The 12,485-nt window shown below is 37.9% G+C and overlaps 1 protein-coding gene and 1 pseudogene across 1 annotated transcript; one reads left to right on the top strand and one right to left on the bottom strand.

Annotated features, from left to right (window-relative positions):
- Positions 1–1,918: 1,918 nt before the first annotated feature.
- On the top strand, positions 1,919–9,993 carry LOC137710027 (cucumisin-like; annotated as a pseudogene).
- A 57-nt stretch (positions 9,994–10,050) lies between these two features.
- On the bottom strand, positions 10,051–11,879 carry LOC137711243 (bifunctional dTDP-4-dehydrorhamnose 3,5-epimerase/dTDP-4-dehydrorhamnose reductase-like). The gene is made up of 2 exons (XM_068450471.1): positions 11,253–11,879; positions 10,051–10,687 (listed from the first exon to the last, which is right to left on the bottom strand). The coding sequence occupies exons 1-2, from the start codon at positions 11,697–11,699 to the stop codon at positions 10,235–10,237; spliced, it is 900 nt and encodes a 299-aa protein (XP_068306572.1). The 5' UTR covers positions 11,700–11,879; the 3' UTR covers positions 10,051–10,234.
- Positions 11,880–12,485: the final 606 nt, after the last annotated feature.

Genomic DNA, 12,485 nt, shown 5'->3' with positions numbered 1-12,485 from the left:
ACTGCCAATTTACTCATTGAATTATCACTTAAGTGAAAATTAGGTCTCTAAATTATTTTATTTTTTTAGGAAAAATCAGTCATTGAATTATAAAAATCTACCAATTACATCCCTAATATTAGTTTCGAAGCTACTATATTTAATTTTCCGTCAATTTAAATTACGTTACTTGCATGTGATACACATTGAAGGGTAGATTGATACTTTTTCGTAAAGAAATAATGTATGGAGTTAACTTCGGATGGTAAATTAGACATTAGATTTGTAACCTATATGGCTTATATGCAAGAAAATAACGGTATTACACTCTAAAGTGTGAATTGACTTAAGTTGACAAAAAATTAAATAAAATAAATTTAAATATAATAGTAGGGATAAATTAACAATTTTTAATGAATTTAGGGATCAAAAAATAATTCAGAAACTTAATTTTCACTCAGAAGATAATTCAGATTTTAAATTGGCACTTAACTCTATTTTAAACCCTGGAAAATGAACACCAAATGATATTGTTCCTCAAAACAACTTTCACCTCACCTACAGTATATAGGTTCACGACCCGGATGAGGACTCCTCTTAAGGCATAAATACCCTCCTCCACCTCCGTGGGTAAACTTGCTTTTTTCTTTTTTCTTTTTTTTTTAATCTACTTTATAAGAGTGATCTGAGTTTATCCACAAGATGAACCCAAAAGGAAAATTTTTCTGTAGTTATTTTATGAGTGAGTGATTGTACTTATTTATGTGACTGATGTGTTTTATTATTTTATGACCAACTAATTGTACTGGCACTACTATTCATAATCTGCGAGAGCAAACAAAATTAGAGTGGTTCGGTATGAAATTCCAAACCAAAAATAGAATTTCAAATCTCAAACTAAAAATTTTCGGGATGGAAATTTGAAGATCACTTCCAAACCAAAATTTTGGTATTCCCAAAATATTTTCGGTATTTCGGGATGGTTTGGTATTCGCAAAATTCATAAAATTGAAATAACAATCATTCATACCAAGTTAAATTAACATGCAACCCAAATAAAATAAGGAAAACTAATGAAAAGAGCTTGAAAACTTTGAGTTTTAATGATAAGGACAAAATAAAGCGTAAAATGAATAGTACCAGGTTTCACTTTTTAGTGTAAAAATGTGGTTTTTCGTTAAAGTGAACAGTACCGCGGACCTTTCGTTAAAACTTCCAATAAAATAAGTAACAAAACCCAAAAACAAAAAAATAAGTTTCAAACCTAATATGTTCGAAAACTAACAATACAATTTTTTGATTTCATATTGAAGAAATAAACACATTTGTGGGAGGTTCGTACCAGCAAATGTGGCGATAAATGGTCAAGGTTACTACCTGTAGACCACACCAATTATATTGCTACTAATAGTTAGCAACCGTTCAAATGTGTGTGTGTGTATATACATATATAATTATATAATTACATATATAAATATATAATAATATATATATATATATAATACTTATTTTCGGTTTGTTGTGGAATTACCGAAAAATTAAGTAGACAATACCGAATTCCAATCGAAATTTCGAGATCGGTTCGGTATTTCATCCTGAAATTTTTGGTTTAGGACTTTTTTGGTTTGGGATCGGGATTTTTTTGGTTTGATTTGGGATTTTTGGGGATTTTTTCCAGCCCTAAACAAAAGGAACAAGAAGAAACTAAAATAATGAGCTCCAATGGAAGGCAATACATTGTCCTCAAACCTAGTTTTTTCAACCATCGTTTGCCCACAATGTCAAAAACAGAACCTGCCCTACACTAATTGAGCTGTACAAGGGGAATCTACAGTCCGTGGACATTACAATCTTCAAGTTTTGTGCTTATGAAATACCCTAATTGAACTTTTATTATCAAAGACGGGAAAGTTGTAAAGCTTAAGCTGAATTGGAACCAATGACGAAACGAATGCTGCATTTTCTTCCTTATGCAGTTTTGCTTGCAGCATTTATGGTAGCTTGCCATGGCCAAGAGAGGAAGGTAGTAGAATGTTTGGAAAATGATTTTCACGTTTTTTTCTTTCTTTCTCTTTATGCACATCCTGTTTATTTTTGTCCTTTGATTCTTATTTAATTTATTCAATCCAAAAAAAAAAAAAAAAAAAAGAATGTGTGGAATTTCATGTTGAGTAATTTATTAATGAAATTGTACACATTTATGTAGGCTCATATTGTATACATGGGAGACCGGCCTCAGGGAGGCTTTTATGTTGCATCCACGCATCATTCAATGCTACAAAGTGCACTTGGAAGGTTAATTTTAATTTTATTCTTAATTTAATTGTTGTTCAAAACGTTGTTTTAATGATTATTGTCACATTATAGATAAATTATTGTGTGGCACTGAAACACCATCACATGGTATAATCAATTCACAAACAAGTGAATTAATTATCAATACTACACTCCAAAGCATAAAGTGAGTTGGTATACAACAAAAAAAATGTTCCAATAAAATGTTTTAAAACATATATGTTTCCTAATTGCAGCACATTGTCAGCTGCCAAAGAGTCACTAGTTTATAGTTACGGGAAGAGCTTCAATGGATTTGCAGCAAAATTATCAGACGAAGAAGTTGAAAAGTTGTCAAGTGAGAATGCCAAAAACCAAAGTAGCTAGTAAAAAGAAAATTAAGAAATGCAAATGTATTGTTGCAATTCTCATGCATTTATGTACTAAGAAAAATGAAAAGCAAAATGGGTTGCAGAAATGGAAGGTGTCGTTTCAGTGTTTCCAAACCACAAACTAGAACTTCATACGACGAGGTCATGGGACTTCATGGGTTTCAGCAAGGGCCAACTTCCACCACCTGTAGAAGGCGAAGTTATTATTGGGATTCTAGACACAGGTAACACTAATTTAAGAAGAAGAAAAGAAAAAAAAAAAAAAAAAAAAAAAAAGGGTAATTATCAGCTTTGGATCCAAAACTTTCTAATTCTCTTTGGTTTTGTAGGAATCTGGCCAGAATCTGATAGCTTCAATGACAAAGATTTCAGCCCTCCACCTGAAAAATGGAAGGGTGCATGCCAAGGTGCCAACTTCACATGCAACAAGTGAGCCCTCTTGCTTCCTGAAAAACAATAATTTTAATGCATTGAACATCATTAGTTGTCTCGTAATATAACTGGTTGTTTATAATGCTTTCGCCTCAGTTCCTTCTACTCCTTGTTCCAGAAACCGAGCGTTATATGTATCACAATATCCTTAAAGCCTATATGCGATGGCTAAGGGGTCACTATAAATTTCTGTCCCAGTAAAAGACTTTAATCCCACGCATTGTATTCAAATGAATTTAAGCCCTAATTAAGCGGAGTTCAAACACTAAGTCGTGAGTCTCAGGACAGTTGTATTTCTATAATTCAGGAGCGGAGCTAAACTGTGTTTGTTGGGTGTGATAAGTGATGAGTATATTTTATATTATATATTTAATCCTATTCTTAGTATATTTTGGTTAATAATTTGGAAGAATTTTGATACTTTGAATTATGTTTCCAATATAGGATTTTCGACTTCCTCTGGAGCAAAACATGGTCAAATGGACGAATTTGGAGTAATTTCAATTGGAGGACGTTCGTGAGTCACTTAGCTTGATCCTGTCAAAATATCAGTTTTTTCTACCAAGCGATGATTTTCTGGCAATAAAATAAAGGAGTCATATGCAGTGCTGGAATAGTGACGTTTTGGGCTTAACTTGCGTTTTTGGAGCCCAAGATGATCTCGGATGGGTTCGTGACCTTCTGGAGATGTGTTCAGAATGTTCTTATCTTTAAAACAAGCTATCTTGGGCCAGATTTGAAGAAGATTTGAGGCTAAAACGTGGCTGAACAGTTTCTGTGCAGTTTTTCCTAGTTTAATTAGAACTTTATTTTCTATTTTATTTTATTATTATTTAGTTTCTTAGTGGGAATAAAATACTTGTTAGGGTTTGTGCGCTGGTGGGAGGAGATATTAAAAGGCTTGGCCGTTCTAAATCTTAGGAGCTTTTCTTTTATGCAACTTTGGGGAGACATAGAACTTGGCTAGGGTTCTTGGAGATTTTCTACTTTAAGGTGTTTTCATTCCTTTTATTCTTAATAATATGTTCTATGATTTCAATTATGAATATGCATAACTAATTCCTTTTGCTAGGGTGAAGCCGTAAGCCTTAGCATGAATATGTGATTTTTATTTAATTGCTTATGATTGATTGCATGCATACTTTGAATTATTGATCACCGTGATTAAAACTATCTAATTGTCTTAATGCCTGATCACCATTATGATCTTTAGAAAAGTAATTTGATGCAATTTTGGTCGGAAGGTTCTCTGAAATTGATGCTGGCTTCTTGTGATTAATAATTGTAATTTCACTTAAGATGAACACCACGTCTTAAGGGTTGCATGGTTTTTCAAAGGGTTTTTATAAAGCATAATGAGTCTCTCATGTTTAGATTTGATCCGAACGTCCGGACGGGTTACATGTTAGATATACGTTCTATGTTGGAGGTTCCAAGTAGAATATAAATTAGGAAAACCTAACCTTCAAAGTGGCATGTGTAGATCATAAGTAATTGATAAAAATACATAGGATTGCAAGGTGATGGTGGAACTCTAATGTTTTCTTAATTTGATTTTTCCAAAACAGTTTTATTTTCCTTTCATCTTTAATATTGCATATTAGTTTATTTTTATTAATTAAATTTGTTTTAATTTAAGTAGATTATAAAACCAATCATCTCAACTTTCTACTTTACAGTAATTAATTGAAATTTAGTTTGTTTCGAATTATTTAATAATCCTTGTGGAGAACGATCTTGCGAGAACCATTTATACTACGACAACCTTGTCATTCTTGCAAGTAATATAGGAGTTTTTAACCCGTTTGTGTGTGTGGTAAAATCTCTATCAATAAGTTTACTTAAACATTCTTGTGTGCATGTGATATGTTCTTTGGTTAACTGTTCATGATCACAACTAATGAAACACTTCGAAATCACAGAAAAATCATTGGAGCCCGGTATTACAATGCCGATGATGCCTTCGAGAGCAGCGAGCCCCATTCGCCAAGAGACTCCATAGGACATGGAAGCCACATTGCTGCAGCCCAGGAGGGGTAAGCAACTTTGGGCTAGCTTCTGGAACTGCAAGAGGTGGAGTCCCCAATGCTAGAATTGCCGTGTACAAAGTTTGCTGGTTAGGAGGCTGTTCTAGCGCAGATATCCTTGCTGCATTTGACGATGCAATAGCTGATGGAGTTGACATTATATCAACCTCACTTGGCTCTAAATATCCTGTCCCATACCTGAAGGACCCCATTGCTATCGGGTCTTTCCACGCCATGAAAACAGGTATATTGACCTCAAGTTCGGCAGGAAACAGTGGGCCTTTACCGACAAGTGTTCGCAATTATGCTCCTTGGATTCTAACTGTCGCTGCCAGCACCATTGACAGAAGATTTGTTGCGAGAGCAGTTCTTGGGAATGGGCAAGTTTACTCTGTGAGTTTGAAACTTGTTTTTTACATTAGTATTGGAGTTTTGCTTTTTGTATACCATCTCAAATGATCATTTTAGTATATACCATCTCTTCAACAAGATGAAAGACTGCCTTAGCACAGGTTGTATACAACTATGAGTCGATCTCTCTGATCACGTAACATCATTTCATTGGTCAAGTGATGGTATGGTATGTAATCAACTAACAATTTCTCCTTTAGTGTTGGTACACCTAGTTCTATTCTTACTTTATATTTAGATGTATCATGTATCATTAAGTCATATTACTCATCCTATATAAACTCAATTTGTTTGAAAATGAAGGGATTTTCGATTAACAATTTTGACCTTAAAGGGAAGTCATATCCCTTAATCTGGGGAGGAGATGCTGCAAACTACTCCAAAGGTGTAAACTCAGAGCTTGCAAGCGAGTGTTTACCTGGGAGACTAGGCGCAGACAAAATTAAGGGGAAGAACGTATACTGTAGTTCCTTTTCGGATGGTTCAGACATTAAGCTAGCTGGTGCGGTGGGTACAATTATGGTCGATTTTGACACTGATACCGCTTTCAGTTATGCATCACCTGTAACACAGCTCACAATAGAAGATGGACAGAAGGTTTTGAACTACATCAAATCGACAAAGTATACATTTCATAGACTTCTCTCTAAACCAAGGTCACAAATACAATTCGGAACAAGAAATGAAAATCAACCAGTATCAGGAATCCAATTGCAAAAATTTTGGTTTCTGAACCCAACACTGACAAGGATGCCATGGCGCCATCCATTTCATCATTTTCTTCATGAGGACCGAACCCTGTGACCCCAGATATTCTCAAGGTGAAAATGTTCAGAATGTCCCGAGTTTCCACATCATTTTTCTCTATAAGTATGTTCCTGGAGAACTTACTTTTTAATATGGTGAGATTGTGGATAAAATGTTACAGCCCGATATGGCAGCTCCTGGTGTTGACATATTTGCTGCTTGGTCTCCTTTGGCACTGCCTTCCGAAGACTTCTACCCCGATACTCAGCAGTATCAAATACAATATAATCCCAGGGACTTCAATGTCATGCCCTCATGCTAGTGGTGCTGCTGGCTCATCCAAATTGGTCCGCTGCTGCAATCAAATCCGCCCTCATGACCACAGGTATGAACAAACTATAACCATATACACTGTTTATTTTAAATAGGATGAGAAAATGCTAGGCCTTAATTTGTGATGTCTTGAAACTATGAGCAATTCTTATAAATTACGAATAAATGGAAACCCTAGCAATCTACGTACAAGGACTAAAAGTGCAGTTTAATTGGGCTTGTAAGTCTAATCCACATGGTAATATGCATTACCATAGGAACTGATAGATACGTTTATTTCATCTCTATTAAACTACCATTTGTTTTTCCCCATGATCAGCTCATGTCCTGGACTCAAAGAAGCACGAAGACCTTGAATTTGCATACGGATCTGGTCGCATAAACCCTCCTAAAGCAGTAAACCCCGGTCTCATCTTTGACGCACCCGAAGCAGACTACATAAACTTCCTCTGCAAACAAGGTTACAATAGCAGCATATTAAACATCATCACTGGTGACAACAGCAGTTGTGGCAGCACAAAGCCAGGCAAAGCTTGGGACCTAAACTACCCCTCGTTCTCCCTTCAACTAGAAGATGGTCAAGAGATCAATGCTGAGTTCCCAAGAAAAGTCACCAATGTTCGCTCAACAAACTCAACCTATACCATAAGCTCCTACACACCCTGTCACGCAATAACTATTTCGGTTTCACCAACTAACCTTTCTTTCTCTTCTGTCGGGGAGGAGAAATCATTTACAGTGAAGGTGACTGGTCCAAGGATTTCAAACCAGCCAATCATATCTGGTTCAGTTGTATTGAGTGATGGGTCTCATGTGGTGAGAGCTCCTCTTGTTGTCTACACATATTTCCCTCGTTGTATTTCAGGCCCTTCCTCTGGGCCTCAGAAAAAATTAAGATTCAAAGGTTCCTCCTGGGATCACAAAAATGGGATCCTCAAGGCACAAAAATGGGACTTGCCCTTGTAAAACTTGTTTAAAAATATTTGTTTTCTTAAAAGGATGTTTTCATGAAACCCTTCCTTTAATTTGCTAAATTAAAAGGAAGGGATCACTTGTGATCAAACTCTTGGTTAGTGGTACTTTTCTTCACATTGTTAAAAGAGGTAAGTTTGAGTCTATGCGAGTCCAGCACTACCATAACCAATATTGTCTCAACTAACTACCTATAACCAGGTCTTGAGTTATATCACAAAAGGCCACAATGACATTAGGATTGGAAACTCCATATATTAATTGTATATTATTTTGTCATATGACCAATGTGAGATCCTATTCTCTAACAGAAGATTATATATACAAAAATACTATTGAACGCATGTGTGGATTTACAGACGATTATTTTGAGAAATAAATAATAAATGGTATCTAACTATATAAATTGCAATCGATGGATGATGAGTTCATATTTTCTTCATGGTATCGGAGTCAAGTAATATATCCACGTGATAAAATTTCATGTGAGGAAGCATGTTAAGGTGAACCCCACATCAAAAAATATAGGGACCATTTTTAACAAACAATTTAAAAGATTATTTGTGGCATGTCAAATTGTGAATTGTCAATTGTGTTTAACAACATGTTTCTAACCTTTGTTTGGCGACAACTACAAAACCAGAAGCACCAAGGACAGGCCTGCCAGCAACTGATTTCTACGGGGGAATTTGCAGTGCTGTCCGACCGGTGAGCAACGACGTTGCAATCTTCCAAGTTTGTGATTATATAAATACACAACGAGATCTTACCATCCAACACATGAAGTTGCACACTTAAAACTAATTAAGCTGGTTCCAATGGTCAATGCAACTCTGCATTTGCTTCCATTTGCACTTTTGTTACAGCATTTGTGCTAGCTTGCCATGTTCTTTGGCTCATCTTAATAGCAACTAATGGAGATGGAACATTTGACCTTACAGTAAACTAATCAGGTGAAGCCCACTCCGACACCACTGACTTCGAATTGCCAAGAGACTCCGAAGGACATTGAAGCCACGCTGCTTCGACTGCTGCAGGCAGGGAGGTACCAGCAAGTACTTTGGGCTAGCTACCGGAACTGCAAAAGGCGGTGTCCCCAATTCTAGGATTGCTGGCTACAAAGAATGCTGGGCATCCGGATGTGCTAGTGCAGATATCCTTGCTGCATTTGATGATGCAATAGCAGATGGGGTTGATATTATATCAGATGGGGTTGATATCCTTTAACTATGCTTCTGAACACATTATATGCTAGAAATTGTGAATAAATGATGTACAGCCGGATCTCACTGCTCCGGGTGTTGATATACTTGCTGCTTGATCTCCCGTGGCACCGCTTTCCATTGACTTCCACGACACCAAGAGTGTCGACTATAACATAATCTCAGGGACTTCTATGTCCTGTCCTCGTGCCAGTGTTGCTGCTGCGTTTGTCAAGGCTGCCCATCCAAAATGGTTGGCTGCCTCTATCAAATCTGCCGTATTGACTACAGGTATGAACAGAATCATATAAACACTAGTTTTCATTTTTCTGGAAAGCATTTCAGTTCCTGGTGTTCTCTACGTGCCTCTCTCTATTAAACTATCACCCCTTTTTTTTTTTTCCCATGAAATGTATAGCTCGTGTCCTGGACCCAAACAGGCACAATGAACTTGAATTTGCTTACAGGTTTGGTCACACCGGGCTGGTCTTTGATCTTTACGAAGCAGACTACATGCATTTCCTCTGCAAACAGGGTTACAACAGCACAACATTAAAACTTATCACTGGTGACAACGGCAGCAGCTGTGGCAGAACAAAGCCAGGAAGAGCTTGGGATCTGAATAACCCCTCCTTCTCCCTTGCAGTTGAAGATGGCCAGCCAAGTTATGCTTTCTTTACCCGAACAGTCACCAATGTTGGCTCCCCCAATTCCATCACCAATGTGGGATCTGAACACCCGACTCCAGCATTTTTCCACAGTTGGCGAGAAGAAATCCTTCACCGTAAAGGTGCATGGTCCACCATTGTCACAGGAGCCAATTGTGTCTGGTTCAATCTTGTTGACTGATGGGGTCCATGTAGTGAGAAGCCCTGTTGTTATATACACAATCCTCCCTGGTGCTGCCTTTTCCTCCCCCTCCTCCATACTTGGGAAAACGCCAAGCTTCAAAGGCTCTTCCCTGTATGACAAAAATGTATTCCTCAGCCGCAACTAACTCGGTTGGAGTGAACTCAATACCTACTGCCACAACTGATTTCCTTGTAAACAAGCATGTAGTTCTGCACCTGCCTGAACAAGATTGAAATAAAACAGAAAAGAATACCTATGGTTGTATATGGCCGCTATCTTACTCTTTCGACAGGTTGCAAGAACAACCAGTGACAACATCTAGTTAAAAAACTACATTCATCACACTAATTAACATAATCGAAGGACTAAACCAGAGCTCATCAAATGCAAATGCCATATACACATTATCGATAACTTAAAGAAAAAGGATTGAACTTGGTGCAACACTTGCAACCAGTTTATTGACTGATCGAGTTAATTCAAATACAACATTCAAATACAAACGAGGCGACATGAATGCTACCAGGGAGAAGGAACTGTATAATGGAGAGATCACATGAACTGAATTCAATTAATAGCAACATGGAAACCAAAAATTCAAACATAAAAGTTTTTAAGCTGTAGCAGTCTTCTGGTTTGGCTTGAAGACGTTCTTAATGAGAGATTCCTTGATCGACAGGAGTTTAGGGAATTCTTTCTTCAATTTCGAGGCGTCAAGTTCATTGTTGCTCCTAGGAGCAACAATCACCTTTGCCTGCTCCTCGAGAGTAAAGTTCTTGTAAGAGAAGCTGGGGTCAATGTATTCCTTGTACATCTCCAAGATCTCGTTGTGGCTGACCACTCCGGGGTTTGTAAAGTTGTAGATTCCCGTGAGATTCCTCTTTGCCATCTCGATGGAAATGGGGAGGAGTTCGTCCAAGATCGTCATGGAGTTGGGAATGTCAACTACCTTATCATATCGAGTGATCTTCGTGATGAAGTTACGGGGGTTGCATAAGTCGGATGAAATTGGCATTCTAACACGCAAAGTACAGACGTTCTCAAAATCGTTGAGCAGATCTTCCACCTTTCAAGTATCATCAAGTAGTCAAAATTAGTAACAGCAACTTTTTGAGCATTCTTACACATCAAGTTTGAAAATCGGCAATGAGCTCAAAATTCTACAACAAAGTTTACTTTCGTAGCACTAATGCTATATGTATCACATTTACTATTTTCACTATTTTCACGTAGGAAGTCTCATTTTGAAGGTGAAAAGTTGCAAAAGCCTCATTTTAATTGACCCCTTAACATTTTTTAAGATTTAACTGTTGTTATTTTGCCATCTAGTATTACGGTCTAGTAGTATTTCTCTAAGTAGAGATTTTAGTATCAATTCTCGCTAAAGAAGAATTTAAATTAACATTTCCCTCACTATGTAATGTTAATAATATCGTTTGTTAAAAAAAAAAAAAAAAAACTGTTCAATTAAAAACCACAACGTTTCTAATCCAAAATTTCACAACAATTCAGATCCAACAGTAAAGTCTTTAGATCCAAGATACCCCGATGAGATCTTACCAAGGGTAAATAGGTAATTTCAATGTAAACGAAAATTGGTAAAAATGAAAGGGTCAAACGAGATTGACTACCATGGCCTTGGTCTTGGAATAGAAAGATCCGATAAAGTTGGGGGTGTCCTCCTCCTTGAACCCAATGCCCGACCCGAGCGGGTGACCCGCATCGTACTCGAAAATGCACCCGGTCGCATAGTTAATGAGGATCAGGCCGCGCTCCCTACAGACGTCAGCAAGGGTCAAGGTGCCGACCACGTTGGTCCGGATGGTCTCGACCTTATGGGATTCGCACCAGTCGACGTTGGGGCGGCCGGTGACGCCAGCGGCGTTGAAGATATGGGTGGGCTTAATATTGGCGATGTCGGCCTCGAGCGAGCTGCGGTTCTCGAGGCGGCCGGAGCCGTAGACGTAGTCGATTGATTGGGCCTCGCAGAGCTTGCCGAGGAGGCCGCCAATCCAGCCCGTGCGGCCGTAGATCAGAAACTTGAGCGGCTTCTCGGCACCGTTGGATGGGAACCCCATCGCTGCCACCGCCACAGAGAGAGGAGAGAGAAAGGGGAGAGATAGAGAGAGAGAGGGAGCTGAGGAGTGTTTGAGATTTGGATCTGGAGATTGCGTGAGAAATGGAGTGAGGGGTGCGGGTGTTGTATAGAGGCAAGACAAGTAGAGGGAACACGAGAGACGGAGTGGGCGAGTGCGAATGTTTCGTACGCTGATGCCTTTTTTTTTTTTTTTTTTTTTCCCCTACTAATTTAGATTTTTTTTAAATGGAAGTGTGGATGCCATGATAATAAGTAGCTAAATATGACTTACAATGTTGTCACAAAGTCATTGGGAAGATTGTTAAGTTGAAAAATATGGTCAACCAAATATAAAATGGAAGAATGGAAGTAAAAAAAGTTTGGCTTAAGTGTATAGAATCTCAACATTTGGCATTGTGGATTTTTATTTTTTTTATTTTTTGTAAACTCGGAAATCTATTTTTAGGGCAAAGATGCCACAACGTATAAGGAAAGCTTATAGTGAGGCAAACACATAGCTAAGCAAGCAAAAAACTAAGCAGTGTAGGGAGGTACAATAGTGAAGAAGCTGTAACAATGCTAAAACGTCGCCCCTGCACTGCTGATACAAAAACTTAATGAGGACAAGGTAAACCATCATTGTTCAGAACATGCACCAACAAAGATGGGGGTCAGTCAACCTAAGTAACATCACACATATCCGAATTTCTTGCCGACGCTAGTGAGTCTGCTGCCATATTGGTTGATCCTGGAATCTAAGACCAGCGACAGTCTTGGAAGGACTCCC

Source organism: Pyrus communis, chromosome 12, assembly GCF_963583255.1.
Source record: "Pyrus communis chromosome 12, drPyrComm1.1, whole genome shotgun sequence".
Taxonomy (NCBI): domain Eukaryota; kingdom Viridiplantae; phylum Streptophyta; class Magnoliopsida; order Rosales; family Rosaceae; genus Pyrus; species Pyrus communis.
The sequence above is the reverse complement of the archived record's forward strand: the minus strand, read 5'-3'. Positions and strand labels throughout refer to the sequence as shown.